This window comes from Garra rufa, chromosome 9 (genome assembly GCF_049309525.1).
Source record: "Garra rufa chromosome 9, GarRuf1.0, whole genome shotgun sequence".
Classification (NCBI taxonomy): Eukaryota; Metazoa; Chordata; class Actinopteri; order Cypriniformes; family Cyprinidae; genus Garra; species Garra rufa.
In genome coordinates, this window is record NC_133369.1 from 1,277,783 (window position 1) to 1,299,165 (window position 21,383).

General features: G+C 29.7%; 1 protein-coding gene across 1 annotated transcript; it reads right to left on the minus strand.

Moving 5' to 3' along the window:
- Positions 1 to 1,075: 1,075 nt before the first annotated feature.
- Positions 1,076 to 20,908, minus strand: drd2l (dopamine receptor D2 like). The gene is made up of 8 exons (XM_073847276.1): positions 20,684 to 20,908; positions 17,928 to 18,037; positions 16,090 to 16,226; positions 8,382 to 8,570; positions 6,780 to 6,814; positions 6,645 to 6,659; positions 6,363 to 6,501; positions 1,076 to 1,272 (listed from the first exon to the last, which is right to left on the minus strand). The coding sequence occupies exons 1-8, from the start codon at positions 20,906 to 20,908 to the stop codon at positions 1,076 to 1,078; spliced, it is 1,047 nt and encodes a 348-aa protein (XP_073703377.1).
- Between the last annotated feature and the right edge of the window lie 475 nt (positions 20,909 to 21,383).

Here is a 21,383-nt window from a genome sequence, read left to right on the forward strand (position 1 = left end):
CTGAATTGCAAAGCAAGATATACATGCAGAATTACACAAACCTAAATGTAGAATTTGAGAAATAAAGTCAGAATTTAAAAAGAAATACAGAATTGTTTGATATAAAAGAAAATAAATTTGTAAACACTACATTTTGAGAAAAAGGTCAGAATGTCTATATATGATCATTTTATGATCAGTGTTGGGAAAATTTATTTTTAAAAGCAATGCATTACAATATGAGTTACTCCCCAAAAAATGTAACTAATTACATTACAAAAAGTGATGTGTTACGTTACTTTTGCGTTACTTTTTTAAATCTGGGCAGGGCTTGTTTGTTTTTAATATAAAAAATTAAATCTTTGTCAAAGTAAAAGCCTTTTTACAGCAGAAAAGAAAAGTAAATTGCCATCTGTACAGTAGACCGCAGAAGAAAAATGATCAACTCTTCAGCAAAAAAAAAGGGAAAACATATGTTAGATTATATTGAGACATTTTTGCGTATTAGTATGGATGAATTGGATCATCGAAGGTCGGCAGAAAAGACATCGGTTCATAAAATGGGATTAAATACATAAAGGATATTTGTATTATTGAACATATTTAATTATTACAGGTTTTTATTCATTTTGAAGAACACTGTATCTGTTTGTTAGTGAGTGAGATGAATTAATGCATGTTCACATTTATTCTAGAACTATCTTACTCACAATTTCTCTCAACATGGGGACAGGAGAGCTTTTAATCAATAAACGGGGGGAAAAATAACTCAGATATTTTCTTGTCAATTAAAAAGTAATGCGTTACTTTACTAGTTACTTGGAAAAAGTCATATTATTACATAACTTGCAACTAAAATCATACGAGTTTGGACATGAGGGCAGGAAATGATGGCAAAATGTTCATTTCTAGACGAGCATCTCCTTAAAAAACACATTACTGTCACAGTACTGTAAAAAAACGAATAAACTGCGGATCCCAGCGGTTTCAGAAATTCAGTTCCGCAAACAACGCCTTTTCAAAACGGCTCGTCTCTTGATTGGCGTTATCTTTACAAACGTCTAGAGCTTGTGTGGAGCAAATCTCCTGCTGTCTGTCAGCAGTGTAGGATTTTAATGAAGGCCTTGCGGAACTCGATGTTGAAGGTGGTGTAGATGACGGGGTTGACGGCGCTGTTGAGGTAACCCAACCACGTGACGGCGCTGTAGAGCGAAGGAGAGATGCAGCAACTGCCGCAGTGAGCTTTCAGAACGTGCGTCAGGAAGAAAGGAAGCCAGCAGATGATGAAGACGCCTGCCGGAAAACACAACCAGCACGGAGAGACACAACTTCAACAATCACCTCTGGATAAATGCGGATACACTCTTAGAAATAAAGGTGCCTTAAATGGTTCTTCACGGCGATGCCATAGATGAAGCACTTTAGGTTCCATGGGGAACCATTCAGCCAAAGAACCATCTCTTTCTTACCTTTTTAGAATCTGAAGAACCTTTTTCACCACAAAGAACTTTTGTGAAACAGAAAGGTTCTTCAGATGTTAAAGGTTCTTTATGGAACCATTTAGACAAAAAAAGTTCTTCTAGGGCATCGTGAAGCATCGTGAAGCACCTTTATTTTTGGCACAGATTTCTGTGCCAAAATGAGATGTTTTAATGAGAATGTCCTGAGTGTGAAAGTGGAATCAGGTCAGGGTTATTATCGTGAGCTAAAACTAAAACTTTAATTGAAAGAAAGCTCTCATAAAACTTTAGCTTAATAAAATATGTAATTACCGCCTTGGCAACTAACTGAAGTAAGCTGAAAAGTTGAAATTATTTCAAACTGAAAATAAATAAAAACTAAAAGTGAACTAAAATTACAATTATTAGCAATATTACCAACAATAAAATAAAATAAAAGCATATTCAAAATATTAATAAAATCTATAATAGTGTATATAATATAAAAAATATTTCTGACTACAGATCTCATTTTGGTCCACTTTTGCTGTAACGTGGTTTCAGAATTGTTTCATTTATTTAATTATTTTTTGAGTATTTGTACTCTATTTTGTATTTGTATTAAAATCAATATTTTGTTCATAATTTTTATTTTCATTTCAGGTAATTCTGTTGTGTTTTATGTTATTTTATGCTTTTTTTATATGAGACTTTTGCTTTGGCAACTAGTTGAAATGTTTTAATTTAATTTTTAGTTTTTTTATTTATTTAAATAAATGTATTTAATTAGTTCATTAGTTCATTTTCATTATTTTAATTAAATTTATTTGTATTTTTATTTTGTTTTTTTATTTTAATTTTAGTTAAAGTTTTAGTAATGAATGAAAAATTTGATAAAGACAAAAAAAGTTCTTCTAGGGCATCGTGAAGCACCTTTATTTTTAAGAGTGTACTAAATAAATACATGTAAATGTGTTTGAATGACTTTGAAGCTATTTTAACTGCAATTTAATAATAAAAAATAAATAAAATGCATGTTTTAAAAAGCATGAAAATAACAAAAACAACAGTTACTAAAGCTTTAACTTAAAAAATATATATATATATATTCTGAGAAGAATTTAGTTTATATCTTCCAGTTCTATTTTTCAATTGAGTTTTTTATTTTATTCTTTTTTTATTTTATAAAATCACATTTCTGAGTGAAAATTGTTTTAATAATTAAATCTGTTTATATTTTACTTAATGAAAACTACATAAGCATATTTTTGTAAAAGCATATGTTAACAAAAACACAACAGAATTACTAAAACTTTACCTAGCATAAAAAAACAACAATATTAATTGAAATAAAATTAAAATGTAAAAAAATATGTACAAAGAACGTAATGTTCTGAAGTGGAAAACCTCAATATTTTTTATTTTTGTGGCGAGAACAAAAAAAAAAGAATTTAGAGAAAAATAGTCAAAATTACAAGAAGTTCTGAACTGTGAAATAGACTGAGATATAAAGGAACTAGAAACTTCTAGAAATAACGAAAGACGGGAGTTTATACATCATGACTGTTTTCTTAGAATTGCATGTTGATACCATGCATTTCTGAGTATATACTATTAATTTTTTCTAACTAGAGATATAGACTGGGAGGGAAAAAAGAAACATGATTAAAAATAAGATTATATATATATTCTTCTGTTATATTCTTTCACACAAATAAATATATATTTTTTTTTGAGTAGAAAAACAGTATTTTATTTAATTATTTATTAATAAAATAAAATAAAATATTTGTAAAATAAATAAATGTATAATATATATGTATATATTTATTTTACAAATATTTTATTTTATTTTATAAATAAAATATATATTTTGTTTACATACAAAAACTGAATTATATTTATTTATTGCAGGAAATAAAATAATTGTGAGGTATAGTTAAATTAAATTTTTTTACATTTAAATTTTACAGAATTTAATAAATTTTTGCCCCAAAAAAAGTATATATATATATATATATATATATAGTTTGTTTGTTTAAGTAGAAAAATTATATTTATTTATTGCCGGAAATAAAATAATTGTGAGATGTAAAAATAAAATAAAATAAAATAAAAAATAATATATATATATATATATATATATATATATATATATATATATATATATATATAATTGTGAGATGTAACTGTGAGATGTAAAAATAAAATAAAATAAAATAAAATAAAATAAAATAAAAAATTATATATTTTTTTTTTATTTAATTTTTTTTAATACGCAGAAAAACTGATTTTTATTTATTTATTGCTGGAAATAAAATAATAGTGAAAATTAAGAAATGTTAGAAAGAAAGTAAGAAATTAAGTTTATATTTCACAATCTCGGAATTGCAAGTTTACATCTTGCATTTCTGAGTTTATACCTAAGTAAAAGCTACAAACTGAAAGAAAATAATTGCAACTCGGACTCAGAAAACTAAAAAAAAGCAATGAAAATGAAAAATAAGTGAAAACAACGCTGACAACAACTTCTGGCTCTGTAGGTCCCTGTCCTAAATACATTTCTATAATACAAAAACGTTCAATAACATGTTGAATTAAATATGACATTTTAAAGCAGACAGACTGAATATTACTTTCTTGTAAAATGCTCCAATAATCTCAGCTTTATTTGCAATTTGATTAAGAAGTATTATGGTGTGAAAAGGTGAATAATGAATAATAATGCATGTTTGTGCCCTGGTTTATCTGAAGTCTAATTACATCTCTGAAATATGAATATTAAATGTGTGTGTAATGAAGCGCCGTTGAAGAAATCCTCATTATCAGTGTCTTTGAGCGCTGCTCGTCCAATCAGATTTGAGGAGCTGAACTATCTGCTGAATAATTAATATTTATGTCACACGTGCTGCTGCTTAAATATCAAGGTTGAAAGAACAAAGAGTGAAAGAACATAAAATGATGTTGTAGAGCAGCTCTTCTGTACGGCGGTGCGTGCAGGAACTACAAACCCACAGGAAATGCTGCTCGACTCCAAATGAAGTCACAAACGAAAAAAACGCTTCGGTTTGAGTGAAAACATGCCAGATTTCTGTGCCAAGATGAGATGTTTTAATGAGAATGTCCTGAGTGTGAAAGTGGAATCAGGTCAGGGTTATTATCGTGAGCTAAAACTAAAACTTCAATTGAAATAAAGCTCTCATAAAACTTTAGCTTAATCAAATATGTAACTACTGCCTTGGCAACTAACTGAAGTAAGCTGAAAAGTTGAAATTATTTCAAACTGAAAATAAATAAAAACTAAAAGTGAACAAAAAATGTAATAAAATTAAATCTTATTTAAAATATTAATAAAATCTATAATAGTGTATAAAATATTTAAAATATTTCTGACTACAGATCTCATTGTGGTCCACTTTTGCTGTAACGTGGTTTCAGAATTGTTTTATTTATTTAATTATTTTTTGAGTATTTGTACTCTATTTTGTATTTGTATTAAAATCAATATTTTGATACGCCACAGCCATATCACCCTGCAGCCCAAGACCGGTTGCCCACTGAAGCTAAGCAGGGTTGAGCCTGGTCAGTACCTGGATGGGAGACCTCCTGGGAAAACTAGGTTGCTGTTGGAAGAGGTGTTAGTGAGGCCAGCAGGGGGTGCTCACCCTGTGGTCTATGTGGGTCCTAATGCCCCAGTATAGTGACGGGGACGCTATACTGTAAAAGGCACCGTCCTTCGGATGAGACGTTAAACCGAGGTCCTGACTCTCTGTGGTCATTAAAAATCCCATGGCACTTCTCGTAAAAGAGTAGGGGTGTAACCCCGGTGTCCTGGCCAAATTCCCTCCACTGGCCATAGTCAATCATGGCCTCCTAATAATCCCCATTCATTGAATTGGCTCCATAACTCTCTCCTCTCCACCTGTAGCTGGTGTGTGGTGAGCGCACTGGCGCCGTTGTACTTTGGCTGCCGACGCATCATCCAAGTGGATGCTGCACACTGGTGATGGTTGAGGAGAGATCCCCTATATGATTGTAAAGCGCTTTGGGTGTACGGCAATACACAATGAAAGCGCTATATAAATGCATCATTCATTCATATTTTGTTCATAATTTTTATTTTCATTTTTGCTTTGGCAACTAGTTGAAATGTTTTAATTAAATTTTTAGTTTTTTTATTTATTTAAATAAATGTATTTAATTAGTTCATTAGTTCATTTTCATTAATTTAATTTAATTTATTTGTATTTTTATTTTGTTTTTTATTTAAATTTTAGTTAAAGTTTTAGTAATGAATGAAAAATTAGATAATGTAAAAATTTATATATATATATATATATATATATATATATATACAATTTTAATTTTAGTTAAAGTTTTAGTAATTTGCTTGTTGTTTTTATTATTTTCATGCATTTTGTTGTTTTTTAATGTCTAAATAGATTTTATTTATTATAATTTAAGTTTTAGTTGTTTTAGAACATCAGATTAACCTAAACAAAAATGAGATTTTTGCTTTGGCCACTAGTTGAAATATTTGAATTTATTTATTTTTTTATTTAAACCGTTTAATTTTTTTTTATTTAATTAATTTTAATTTCTTTAATTGAATGTATTTTTATTTTATTCCATGTAATGCAGATGTTTTTCTAGTTTTTAACTTGATTAACTGTACAGTACTAGCTGTAACCTACACTGTAAAAAGTTTTCACCAGATTCAACTTAAAAACCTAAGTCCAGCAGCTGCCTTACGTTTTTAAGTTAAATCAGCTTAAAACTACAAGTAATTTTAACTTATTACAATAAAAATTTGTTGATTTAACTTGTGAGTTTAAATGACTTAAGTTGATTTAACTTAAAATCTTACGGCAGCTGCTAAACTTAAGTTTTTAAGTTGAAACTGGTGAAAACATTTTACAGTGTACATTTACATCAAAATCTCACCTAAAACGATGGCTAGCATCTGTGTGGCCTTCCTCTCCTTCTGCTGCGACAGTCTTCCTCTCGCTCTCTCCTTCGCTGCCGCTCCTTTCTCTCTGTCTGCGTTTCTGTCCCTCCATCCGTGGCGTCCGTGCGTGTTCTCCTGCGGCGTGGTCCTGTGTGGGCCGGGGACCGGGAGAGCGGAGCAAGGCCGCGTGGGACTCGGAGCCACTGACACCGACAGGGAGATTTTAGGACGTCCGGATGACTGCTGCTGCTGCTGATCTCTGTCCTGACTCAGAAAACACACAGGCTCCAGGTCTAGAGGATGAACCACGGCCTCCTTCACCAGCGTCTGTCACAGAGAACACAGTTATTCACCACTGATTCACACAAACACACACAGGACTGAGAATCAGAAGGACTGCTGTGTTTTACCACTTTCTTGCGTTGCGGAGCAGCTGGAGGAGGCTTCACTATTAAAGTGCACAACTTCACATCTTCAGGATGAGTGCATTTATTCTGATAAACAAAAAGAGAGAGAATCGATTAAAAACTGAACAATGTGAAATAGATTGATGATAAATGATTCATTTATGATTCATTCGACTCGTAATTGTAAAGTAAGAACGTTTGATGCTTTTGTAAGAAGTCTCTTCTGCTCACCAAGGCTGTATTTATTTGACAAAAACAGTAAATATAGTAACACAGTAAAAACATAGTTTTTTAAATGCTATTACAATTTAAAATAGCTGTATTCTTGTAGCTTGAAATATTAGGAAGTCGTAATATTTTGAGAATAAAGTCATAATTATGAGAATTAAGTGGAAAATAACGAGAATAAAGTTGAAATATAATGAGAATAATGACGAAATATTGCGAGAATAAAGTCGAAATATTACGAGAATAAAGTCAAAATATTATGAGAATAAAGTCGAAATATTACGAGAATAAAGTCGAAATATTTCGAGAATAAAGTCAAAATATTATGAGAATAACTTCGAAATATTTACGAGAATAAAGTCAAAATATTATGAGAATAACTTCGAAATATTTATGACAATAAAGTCGAAATATTATGAGAATAACTTTGAAATATTTATGAGAATAAAGTTGAAATACTACGAGAATAAAATCAAAATATTACGAGAACAAAGCCAAATATTATGAGAATAATGTCGAAATACTACGAGAATAAAGTCGAAATACTACGAGAATAAAGTCGAAATACTACGAGAATAAAGTCGAAATACTACGAGAATAAAGTCGAAATACTACGAGAATAAAGTCGAAATACTACGAGAATAAAATCAAAATATTACAAGAACAAAGTCAAAATATTATGAGAATAACGGCAAAATATTTACGAGAATAAAGTCGAAATATTGAGAATAACGTTGAAATACTACGACAATAAAGTCAAAATATTACGAGAATAAACTCAAAATATTATGAGAATAACTTCGAAATATTTACGAGAATAAAGTCAAAATATTACGAGAATAAAGTCTTAGTATTTCGATTTCATTCTCAAAATATTTGAACTTTATTCTCGTAGTATTTCTCGTAATACTTAGTCTTTATTCTTGTAATTTCGATTACAATATTACGACTTTAATCTCGTAATTTTAGATTTTTTTTTTACTTTTTTAACATGGCCATCATAGTTTTCTATGTGAATATCTGTTAAAATGTCATTTATTCCTGTGATCAAAGCTGAATTTTCAGCATCATTACTTTTTTCTTCAGTCTCACATTATCTTTCAGAAATCTTTCTAATATGCTGATTTGCTGCTCAACAAATATTTCTGATTATTATCAATGTGGAAAACAGTTGGGAAATCTCAAAATCTCGTTTTTTTATTTTTTGTGAAAACCATGATGCATTTTATTTTTTAGAATTCACAGATGAATAGAAAGTTCGAAAGAACAGCATTGATTTGAAATAGAAATATTTTGCAACATTATAAATGTTTAACTGTCTGTTAGTTTAATGCATCCTTGATTAATAAAATTATTAATTTCTTTTCCAGCTCACCTTGCGAGATCTCTGTCCATCTCTAGGCTCCGGATGGAGACCGTGTCTGCGTGAAGGTGCGGTGCGTCTGCCCCGTCTGCGCAGCACCACGCAGATCTGCGCATACACCAGCAAGGTCACAATGAAGGGCACGTAAAAGGAAGCGACAGAGGAGTAGACGACAAAAGCAGGGTCGGCAAAACTGCAGTCTCGCCCTTCCTGACTAGCTAAAATGAGAGAAAGATCAAAGACGAGTGAATCCTCATGCAAACATGAATCAAAATTCACACAAAAAAAATTTGCTGAAAATGTGCTCACCCTCAGGCCATCCAAGATCAGGATGAGTTTGTTTCTTCATTAGATATGTAGAAATCTCACCAATGAATGTGAATGGGTGCCGTCAGAATGAGAGTCCTAACAGCTGATAAAAACATCACAATAATCCACAAGTAACCCACACCACTCCGGTCCATCAGTTAACATCTTGAGAAGACAAAAACTGAAACAAATCCATCTTTAAGATGTTTTTAACTAAATCTGATTCCGTAACCAATAATAACGCTACCTGAACATTTCTACGCTCTAAACATTTCAGCTTTATTCTCTAAATATTTCAACTTTATTGTCATAGTATTTTGACTTTATTCTCGAAACATTTTGACTTTATTCTTGAAACATTTATTCCGACTTTATTCTCGCAATATTCCGATTTTATTCCCAAAATATTTCAAATTTACTCATGAAACATTCCGACTTTCTTCTCGAAACATTCTGACTTTCTTCTCGAAACATTCCGACTTTCGTCTCGAAACATTCCGACTTTCTTCTCGAAACATTCCGACTTTATTCTCAAAACATTCCGACTTTCTTCTTGAAACATTTGGATTTTATTCTCATAATATTCCAACTTTATTCTCGAAACATTCCGACTTTCTTCTCGAAACATTCCGACTTTCTTCTCAAAACATTCCGACTTTATTCTCGAAACATTCCGACTTTCTTCTCAAAACATTCCGACTTTATTCTCGAAACATTCCGACTTTCTTCTTGAAACATTTGGATTTTATTCTCATAATATTCCAACTTTATTCTCGAAACATTCCGACTTTCTTCTCGAAACATTCTGACTTTCTTCTCGAAACATTCCGACTTTCTTCTCGAAACATTCCGACTTTCTTCTCGAAACATTCCGACTTTCTTCTCGAAACATTCCGACTTTCTTCTCGAAACATTCCGATTTTCTTCTCGAAACATTCCGATTTTCTTCTCGAAACATTCCGACTTTATTCTCGAAACATTCCGACTTTCTTCTCGAAACATTCCGACTTTCTTCTCGAAACATTCCGACTTTCTTCTCGAAACATTCTGACTTTATTCTCGAAACATTCCGACTGTCTTCTCAAAACATTTCGACTTTATTCTTGAAACATTTGGATTTTATTCTCGTAATATTCCAACTTTATTCTCGAAACATTCCAACTTTCTTCTCGAAACATTCCGACTTTCTTTTCGAAACATTACGACTTTCTTCTTGAAACATTCCGACTTTCTTCTCGAAACATTCCGACTTTCTTCTCGAAACATTCCGACTTTCTTCTCGAAACATTCCGACTTTCTTCTCGAAACATTCCGACTTTCTTCTCGAAACATTCCGACTTTATTCTCGAAACATTCCGACTTTCTTCTCGAAACATTCCGACTTTATTCTCGAAACATTCCGACTTTCTTCTCGAAACATTTGGATTTTATTCTTGTAATATTCCAACTTTATAAAAACATCTTAAAGATGAATTTGTTTCAGCTTTTGTCTTCTCAAGTTAACTGATGGACTGGAGTGTTGTGGATTTACTTGTGGATTATTGTGATGTTTTTATCAGATGTTTAGACTCTCGTTCTGACGGCACCCATTCACTCCAGAGGATCCATTGGAGAGACAGTTCTGGAATGACACATTTATACAAATCTGATGAAGAAACTTTACCTTGGATGGCCTGATGATGAGCACATTTTTTTTGGGCAAATTATTCCTATAATGGAGTAAAGAAGTCTTGGGAATGACATGAAGTCGAGTAAATATGACAGATTAAATTCTGAATAAATATCATCTTTAGAAATGTTAAAGAAACTTTAAAACCTTGACTCAAGGGTTCTTGCGATCATTATTTTAAGAGTTCACAATGGAAATGTTTGGTTGAACGCTGCATATTATATACGTTTGTAATTGTTTCATTAAGGCTGGGACAATCACTGAAGGTCTCTGAACGCAAATGCAGATGCACTCGAGCTAAAGAGGGTCTTATTGAGATTCAGGTAGGAATGTTTCGGATTGTGCTGTTGTCTTCTGGAAGAACGGGACTCTTCAACATGCTGATGAATGCAAGCATTAAATAAAGAGACAAACGTGGATTATAAGTGTACTGCGATCGCTACATGTGACATTAACAACTAAACTCAACTGACAGAGGTCAACTAGTTAAAGTCAGGCTTTATTTCCTTGAACAGCTGAGTTGGAGGGTACAGCATTTTTATAAATTAAAAGACTTATAAATGGTTAAAAGAGTAATCAGAGAAGATTTCCTGTAGGACAGAAAAAACACAACTAAGATCTATTTAATATCTGAATTGTTTCTCATAGATACCAATGAAACAAAAATAAGTTAAATTTTTTCTAACTTTCATTTTAGCCCCTTTAATTTTTATATTTATATATATATATTTTTTTTTTCTCTCAAAATTTTAGTCAGAAAACAGCATTTATAATTAATTGAAATCATGAAACATATATAATTTGACAACAATTTATTAAAAATTTCACCAAACATTACATTTTAAGGTCCTATGAAAAAAAAAATTCTACATTTTATTTTTTCTGGATTTTGTAGAAATATTAATGATCAAAAAGCATGTCTAATTAATTAAGAACAAAAAAACAAACAAAAAAAAAACATTTTTTTTAAGGTTTGATAAATTTGAAATCTGTTTTTTTAATTCCATTTTATATTTTTTCCCAAGTCTGTTTTTATTTTTCACATTTCTGTATTTTTCTGTAATTTAAACAGCATGTCTAAATAACCAATATCATAAAACTTCAACTTAATTTGACAACAATTTATAGAAATTCTAACTACAAATTACAGTTTTAGATTCAATGAAAAAAAATCCTGTCTGGATTTTGTAGAAATATTTATCAAAACGCATGTCTAATTAGTTGAAATCATAAAACTTGACAACAATTTATTAAAAATGTAAAGTTTTAGGTCCCATGAAAATGTTTTCCCCGAAATTTTAATTTTTTTTTCTAGATTTTATAGAAACATTAGTTATCAAAAAGCATGTCTAAATAATTCAAATTATGAAACATTTGCAATTTAACAGTTTTAGGTTCTATGAACATTTATTCCCCCTAAATTTTAATATTTTAAGATTTTGTAAAAGCATTAGTTATCAAAACACGTCTAATTAATTAAAATCATGAAACTTAAACAATTTGACAATTTATTAAGATTTTAACCAAAAATTACAGTTTAAGGTCCTTTGAATAATAAAAAAAAAATGTTCCTAAACTTAAATTTCTCTGGATTTTAATAGAAACATTAGTTATTAGACAGCATAATAATTTAAGTCATGAAACTTATGCAATTTGACAACAATTTATTAAAATGTAAACCAAAAAAATACAGTTTTAGGTCATATGAATTTTGTCTAATTAATTAAAATCATGAAACTAATGCAATTTCACAACAATTTATTAAGATTTTAACCAAAAATTACAGTTTCCTAAATGTTTATTTTTCTGGATTTTGTAGAAATATTAAAAAGCATGTCTAAATAAAAAAAATAAATAAAATAAAATTATTAGAAGTTTAACAAATATCGTTTTTATTTTAAATTCCAAATTTTCTGCATTTTCTTTTTTCTGCTTTTACAGTCTATTTAAATAATGATGAGAAAAGCATGTCAAATTAATTGAAACATTTACCAATTTACTCCTTTATCACAATTTATTTTTCCAATAATTTATTTTTCTTCAGAAATTCTGTGTTATGTGTAATCAACTTCTTAACAAATCCTTTTTTCCCATCAAACAGTGGTACTCTGTTAAAATTAAAATACGGAGGAAAATAAAGTTTTTAAATAAACTTTAAAATCTTATTATTACTATTATTACTTTAAGAAGCACATTTTAGTATACAATAGTAACATGTTTTTGTCAGAATTTCTTGAAATTAAACCAAATGTTTATTTTGGCGGGTCTTACTGAACATCTTTCAGTTCTGTCCGTATCTGACAATAGTTTTTCCCAAATTGAACAGTGAAAAGCTGATAAAGTGACTCTCAGAGCGGCTCTAGAGATAAACTTCATGTGTTAATTTAGTGAAACTAACAAAACAAGCTAAAGCAGAAACCCTCATTTCCACAAAATCAGAAACAATTTGACCTTTCCAGCTCAGATCCACCCGTAATGATTCCCGCTGAGCTGAACAGATGTGTTTTGGGATGGCCTGGAGGATGTGATCTTTGCAGGGGATACTGGGATTTGCTCTTATTCCCGTATCCAAACATGTAAGCGTATACGAGAGCTGATCTTGAGAGTTTCATGGCGTGATAATTATGCACGGAGGGAAACCTCATTACGACTGCAGGAATCCAGCCACGTCCCTTCGGATGGAGATCAGCACAAAAGTTCACTGTGCTGCTTCAACCGATGAAGTTCAGAAAAGCTCAGCTGGAGGTCAGACTCAGAGGACGAGAAATATTAGATTAAACTTGACGGGACGTGACCGTCTCTGGGTTTTGAGCAGCAATGACTTTCACTGTCCTGCTTCACTGTTTAAGAAAAAATTCAGCTCTTGGTTCAGTGTCCATTACGTCAAATCTGGACAAGTGACATGGTCATAATGTTCAAAAACTGAATAAAGATGATCACTTTTCAGACCATTTCAGTCGCATTTGCGAGTGAAAACTACTATTAAATAATATTTAGGAGCAGCAGTTACCAGTTAATTGAAATCATTAAACTTATACAATTTGACAAAAAAAAAAAATCATACAAAATTTTAACCAAAAATTAGTTTTAGGGTCTAAGAAAAAAATAAAAATTCTAAATTTTAATTTTTCTGGATTGTGTAGAAATATTAGTTCTCAAAAAGCTAATGTCTAATTAATTGAAATCATGAAAAAATACAATATGTGACCCTGGACCACAAAACCAGTCTTAAGTCGCTGGGGTATATTTGTAGCAATAGCCAAAAATACATTGTATGGGTCAAAATTTTTTATTTTTATTTTATGCCAAAAATCATTAAGAAATTAAGTAAAGATCATGTTCCATGAAGATTTTTTGTAAAATTCCTACTGTAAACATATCAAAATGTAATTTTTGATTTGTAATATGCATTGTTAAGAACCTAATTTGGACAACTTTAAAGGTGATTTTCTCAGTCTTTTTGATTTTTTTGCATCCTCAGATTTCTGATTTCAAATAGATGTATCTCAGCCAAATATTGTCCTATCCTAACAAACCATACATCAATAGAAAGCTTATTTATTGAGCTTATGATGCTTATTAGCATATGATGTATAAATCTCAGTTTTGTCAAATTTAACCTTATGACTGGTTTTGTGGTCCAGGGTCACATTTGAGAAAAATGTAACCAAAATTTACAGTTTTAGGTTCTAAGAAAAAAAGAACTAAATTACATTTTTTCTGGATTGTGTAGAAATGTTAGTTATTAAAAAGCATGTGAAATTAATTAAAATCATGAAACTTATACAATTTGACAAAAACTATTCAAATTTAAATTAGAAATTAAAGAACATTTTTTTCCTCTAAAATTAATTTTTTCTGGATTTTATAATAACATTAGTTATCAGAAAAGCATGTCTAAACCAAAAATGACAGTTTTAGGTCCTATGAACATTTTTTTTCCTAATTTTTTGGGGGGAATTTTATAGAAACATTATCAAAAAGCATGTCTAATTAATTAAAATCATGAAACTTATGAAAATTACTGAACTTTTTTTTTATAATAACATTAGTTATCAGAAAAGCATGTCTAATTGATTAAAATCATGATTTTAGTTTATCTGGATTTTATAGAAACATTTTTAAAAAGCATGTCTTATTAATTGAAATCATGAAACTTATACATTTGACAAAAAACTATTAAAAATCAAACCAATTATTACAGTTTTAAGTTCTATGAACATTTTTTTCCTCAAAACTTAATTTTCTTCTGGATTTTACAGAAACATTATTTATCTTAGTTATCAGAAAAGCATGTCTAATTAATTAAAATCATTAAACCTATACAATTTGACAACAATTTATTACGATTTTAACCAAAAATGACAGTTTTAGGTCTTATGAAAATGTTTTTGTAGAAATATTAATTATCCAAAAGCATGTCTAAATAACTGAAAACAAAAAAGTATTTATTAAAAAAGAAACAAATATGAAATCTGTTTTATTTTTTCATAAATTTCATTTTAATTTTTCATGTTTCTGTAATTGACTGTATTTTAATTTTTCCGCTTTAATGTCTTTTTTGTATTATGATGAGAAAAACATGTCTAATTAAGTTCACAAAAATGTATAAAAAATTTAACCAAAAATTAGTTTTAGGTTTTAAGAAAAAAGAAAAATGAAAAACAAAAAAATAAAAAATAAAAAATAAATGAAAAAATAAAATTTTAACCCAAATTTACAGTTTTAGGTGTTATAAAATAAAAAATCCTACATTTAATATTTTCTGGATTGTGTAAAAATATTAGTTATCAAAAAGCATGTTTAAATAATTGAAATCATGAAACATATGCAATTTGACTACAATATTTAATATTATAACTACAAATGCCAGTTTTAAGTTCTATAAAAAAAATTCTACTAAACTTAATATTTTCTGGATATTATAATAAGTTATCATTAGTTATCAGAAAAGCATGTCCAATTAATTAAAATAATGAAACTCATGCAATTTGACAAAAATTATAAGGTTTTAAGGTTATAATATTAAGGTTTTAATCCAAAATGTCAGTTTTAGGTCCTATGAACATTTAATAAATTTTTAATAAACCTAAATAAATTTTTTTCAGGATTTTATAAAAACATTAGTTTATCAAAAAAAAAAACATATCTATCTATATATTATATTATATTATAATGGTTATATATATATTTATATATATATATATATATATATATATATATATATATATATATATATATATATATATATATATAATTAAGGTTTAACAAAATTGAAATCTGTATTTTTCTGTGTATTTTTCCATGTTTCTCTATTTAACTGTCTAATTAACTGAATTAACATTTAACAACAGTTCTTATTCTGTTGTTTTAATTAAAAATTATATATATATATATATATATATATATATATATTTTTTTTTTTTTTTTTTTTTTTTTTTTTGATTTACATAAAAGATGACACACTTTTAATAAAGTTGACAAAAATGCCGTTACAAAGGTAAAATCAAAATTACCATGTAAATCACTTTAATAAGGGTCAAATATCAGCCCGTAATAGGAAGGCTAATTTTTGATCAGATATTTTGATTATTGTTTAGAATGTGCTTCTGAAATTTTGACTGTGCTCCTAAATTTAAGTTAGTAACACAAGTGTTCTTAAAAAGAAAAGTAAGCGTAGAGCCCTGGGTACAACTGCACTGAAGAAACTCTGACTGGATGAAAAACTCGAAACTGAGTGTTAGTACCTGTGTTGTTGAGACCAAACAGCAGCGGACAGGAAATGGCAAACGACAGGAACCAGACGACCGCGATCATCAGAGCCACACGTCTTCTGGAGCTGTAGCGCGTGTTGTAGAGTAACGGCATGGCCACGGCTGTGTACCTGCACATCAACACACATTCAATTACAGGTGTAACGAACACAATATTGCATCACATTGCATCTTGCATTCTTAATCAAAAAATCTAAATAATAATACTTCAGAAAGTAAAAAAAAGAAGCTATTTTGCAGTCTTAATCAAATTTTTAAAATAAGCTATGTTGAATTTTTAATCAAATTTGGATAATAAAAAAAAACTTTAAAAGTCAAATCTGAAATCGCTTTTGAACAGGAACAAAAACACAATTTCCCTTCAGATGAAATATGAATTGGCTGGAAAATAATTTGCATTTTTAATCAAATTTGGAAAATAATTATACTGTAGAAAAAAAAAATTATTTAATTTGGAAAATAAAACAAATACTCCAGAAAATAAAAAAAGCTCTCTTTCATTCTTATTCAAGTTGGAAAATAATAATTAATGCTCCAGGAAAAAAAAAAAAAAAAAAAGCTAATTTGCATTTTTAATCAAATTTGGAAAATAATTTCAAATATTCCATAAAATTACAAAAACATAAAAAAATAAGCTATTTTGCATTCCTTATCAAATTTGTAAAATAAAAATTCTGTAGAAAATAAAAAAAATGCTATTTTGCATTTTTAATCAAATTTTGGAAAATAAAAATAATACTGTAGAAAATTTAAAAGAATTTTATTTTGCATTCTTAACCAAATTTGGAAAATATCAATACTAATGCTCCAGAAAAAAAAAAAAAAAGCTATTTTGCATTCTTAATAAATTTTTTAAAATAAACTACTTTGCATTTTTAATCAAATTTGGAAAATAAAAAGTAATAATACTCCAAAAATTAAAAAATAAGCTATTTTGCATTCTTAATCAAATGTGGAAAATAATAATACTGTAGAAAATTAAAAAGAAAATTATATTTTGCATTCTTAATCAAATTTGGAAAATAAAACAAATACTTCAGAAAATCATAAAAAAGCTCTTTCATTCTTAATCAAATTTGGAAAATAAAAATACTCAGAAAATAAAAATAAGATATTTTGCATTCTTAATCAAATTTAGAAAATAAATAACAAATTTGGAAAATAAAAATAATAATACTGTGTAGAAGATTAAAAAAAAATAGCTATTTTGCATTCTTAATTAAATTTAATTCATAATTTAAATTCTAAACAATTCACAGAAAGACGTCCTTAAACTGCAACACAAGCAGATTCATTCATCGAGACGTCTGAGAAGATTTAAAGGTCATGCAGAACATCAATGACCCACCATTCAGTTTTCAGAAAGCACTTTAAAAGTCAAATATGAAATTGCTTTTGAACAGGAACAAAAACACAATTTCCCTTCAGATGAGAAAAGCTTTGGCTGGAAATTAAAAAGTGGACTTGAATAGAATGAGTCAGTTTTCTCTTTAGTGTGTTTCTCTCAGGTTCAGTATCAGTCATGCACGCACCTCAACTTTAATGCACGCTTCCAATTTTCCAGCACATATCCAGCGCGGGTTTAATGAGGAGCGGCATTCGTTAAAATTCCCCGCAAGCGTAAAAGTGGCTCAAATACACTGCAGGATTTATAATTCATAATCTGCTCTGCCTCGCCGACATGTAATTGCCTGGAGTGCATTTAAACCGAAGATAATCAGAATCGTTCTTATTTTTATTCTGGAAAGGTTTAGTGCAGAACGGGACGGGATTGAGATGTGATTGGGATGTAAATGGGCCGGACGGGTCACCTGTCGATGCTGATGGCACACAGGTTGAGGATGCTGGCGGTGCACATCATGACGTCCAGCGTGAGCAGAATGTCGCAGTGGATCCGACTGAACCTCCATTCGCCCACGACCTGCGCAAACATTGGAGAAATCAACACAAAACCTGATCTACACTGACTGACCACACTCTGGCCAATTAGAAAGCAGGAGACCCTATGATTGACGTGTGAGGTGGCCAATCACAGTGTGTGAAAATGCAAACTTCAACAGAAGTCATAAGAACGAGTCTCTGTTACAACTGGTCAAAAACTGGTCAAGTTAAAGTTTGAATTAACTTGAATAAATTGTGACCAAAATATAATACTATTGTAGAGTAGAATGTAGCTTTTAAAGTAATAATAAAAAAGTTAACTTTTCAGTTTTAATATTTTTGGATAATTTTTTTCTGGATATTTTTTTTTTATGTGAAGCATAATTATTTGAAACCATGAAATACAATTTTACTAAGATTTATTGAATTTTTTCTTTTTTTTTTCTTTCAGAAATTCTGTTTTGTCTCTTTTATTTTTTTGGGACTTAAAGTACTTTTTAAGGAATAGCATACTTTTATGCCAAAAAATGAAATAAATATTACAAATATTAAATATTAATATTATGTATTATGTTATGTCAGGATTATAGCCTGTTTTGTCTAGTGTTTCCTAGTGTTTTCCCCCCTCATATGGACTTCTGTTGGTTTCTCCCTTTGTCTCCCCCTGTAGTTCTGTGTTTAATTGGTTTGTCCCCATTTGATTTGGTTCACCTGTCTTGTTAATTTGCTACACCCCCTGCCACTCCTATTTAAGTTGTTTGTTTCCTCAGTTTGATTGTCTGTCGATAACGTGTTTGTCTGCTCCTCAGGTTTTGTTTTGAAGTTTCATCGTGGTTTTGTTTTTAAGTTTTGTAAATAAAGAGTGTTTATTTGTACCTCCTGCTCCCGCGTTTGTTCTCCTGGCTCCTTGTCTCTCCAGAACGTGTGACATGTTATTATTATATATTATTATATTTTGTTTTGTTACATTTTACCAGATTAATTAAATTGTTAATTTATGCCTTCATTTGATTACCAACACATTTGCTAATAAATTTATCTTAAGTCCATAAAAAAACAGACAAAAACTGAATTTCTGAAAAGAAAAAAAAAGAAAGAAAAAATAAATATATATATATATATATATATATATATAATAAATAAATTCAATAAACTTTTGTTAAATTGTATTTCATGATTAAAAAAAAATTGTACATGCTTTTGGATTATTGATTACTAATCCAGGAAAAAAAATCCAGAAATATTAAAACTGAAAACATAACTTGAAAAAATAAAATAAAATAAAATTTGTGGAAAATTAAAGAGATTTCAAAGGGCCAGTAAAAATAAAAAAGAAACAGCAATACTCCAGAAAATTAAACAAAAAAGCTATTTTGCATTCTCAATCAAACTTGGAAAAAAAAAATAATAATACTCCAGAAAAAAATTAATAAAATTTTTCATATGGCCTAAAAAATATAATTTTATGTTAATCTTAATAAATTGTTATTAAATTGCATTTCATAATTTAAATGTATTGACATTGAAAACAAAAACAGACCAAAAAAAAGGAATTTGGGGAAAATTATCATTAGAAAATAAATTAAATATTTCATATGCCCCAAAAAAGAATTATTTATTATTATTATTTCAACAAATAAATAAATGCAAATTTTACTGAAAATGGAATTCAGAAAAAACTTTCATTATTTCAGTATAATTATACATGCTTGATTATAAAAAAAAAAAGAATCCAGAAAAATTTAAACTGAATTTGAAAATAAATAAATAAAATTGGTGACCCTGGACCACAAAACCAGTCAAAAGGGTCAGTTTTTTTAAAATTGAGATTTATACATCATCTGAAAGTTGAATAAATACGATTTTCATTGATGTATGGTTTGTTGGGACATCATTTGGCTATTTGAAAATCTGGAATCTGAGGGTGCAAAAAAAATCTAGATAATGAGAAAATCAACTTTAAAGTTGTCCAAATGAAGTTCTTAGCAATACATATGTGACGGTTCCCGTCATTGAGCCTGTGAGATGTGATTGGCGGTTCTACTTGCGGCAATCTGCAGACTGAATGCACCTGCCGCTGCGCTCCAAGTGCTCCCTAAAAAGAGCAACAGGAGTTGGGTTTTGGACTTTGGGTTATATTTGGTTGGAGTTTGGTTAATTTCAGCACCTTTTACACTGCATCATCAGTACATTACAATGTTGCACTCAGGCACCTTGCGCTACACACTGATTCTGACGTATTCAGGAATATTATTATGTTTCGTTGTTTCTTTTTTTTTCTTTTCTTTTCAGTGAGTTATGTTTAAGTTGAATAAAGCCTTTTCCAATTCGACCTTATGTTTCCGTGCATCCCTCTTTTGTTGCTTCCCTTTGAGCCACGGGTTGTAACAACATATTACTAATCAAAAATTAAGTTTTGATATGTTTACAATTTACAAAATATCTTCATGGAACAAGATATTTACTTAATATCCTAATGATTTTTGGCATGCTTTTTTTTGTATGATTCCAAATAATTAGACATGCTTTTTGATGCATAAAGTTGAATTTTATCCAGAAAAATGTAATTGAGATTTAAAAAATAAATAAACAATTTTTGTTGGGGAAAAAAAAATTGGGAAAAATTATCAGGGCTTCAACTATATTTAATAACTAATTAAACCAACCAATCATGACGCCTACTGACCTCCAGATAGACACCCCAGGGCATCACCAGCGTAGCCAAGAGCAAGTCGGACACGGCCAGAGACACAATGAGGTAATTGGTGGTGGTCTGCAACGCTTTCTCTCTGGACACGGCCACACACACCAGAACATTGCCAAACACCACACAAAAAATCAGCAAAACCAGCAGCACAGCGTAGAAGTTATAGGGTGGAGACGAGGGAGACGGAGACACTGAGCAGTTCATCTGCGGGAGAAATGAGGACAGAGACGGAGGGAGAGAGGAAAACGAATCCGGTGTTGGGGAAGCGCTGGAGACACTGTCTTCAGTCACGTTAAAAACAGGCATAATGAAGCTCCTCTGGGCACCTGAGAAGACATGAAATTAAAACAATTAATGGCAAAAATTACCGTTCTGTCCTTATTTACTCATTCAACCATTTTGTAATCAGCATGTCATTGCATTACTGGCGAATAAACAACATTAATTATTTAGATGTGTTAAAACTATTATATTCTGATTAAACTTGATATTTAAACTGTTCGAAATACTGGTTAAACTTCTTATTTCTTATTGAAATTTGATGAATATTTTTAATTTAGAGTCATGAATATGTATGTAAAAATTTGAAACATAGATGTGTTTTGGAAAGGCTGTGCAAAATTTGTTACAACTTTTGTGTTCAGATCAATTTGACCCAAATTTAATTTTCAAACTGCTT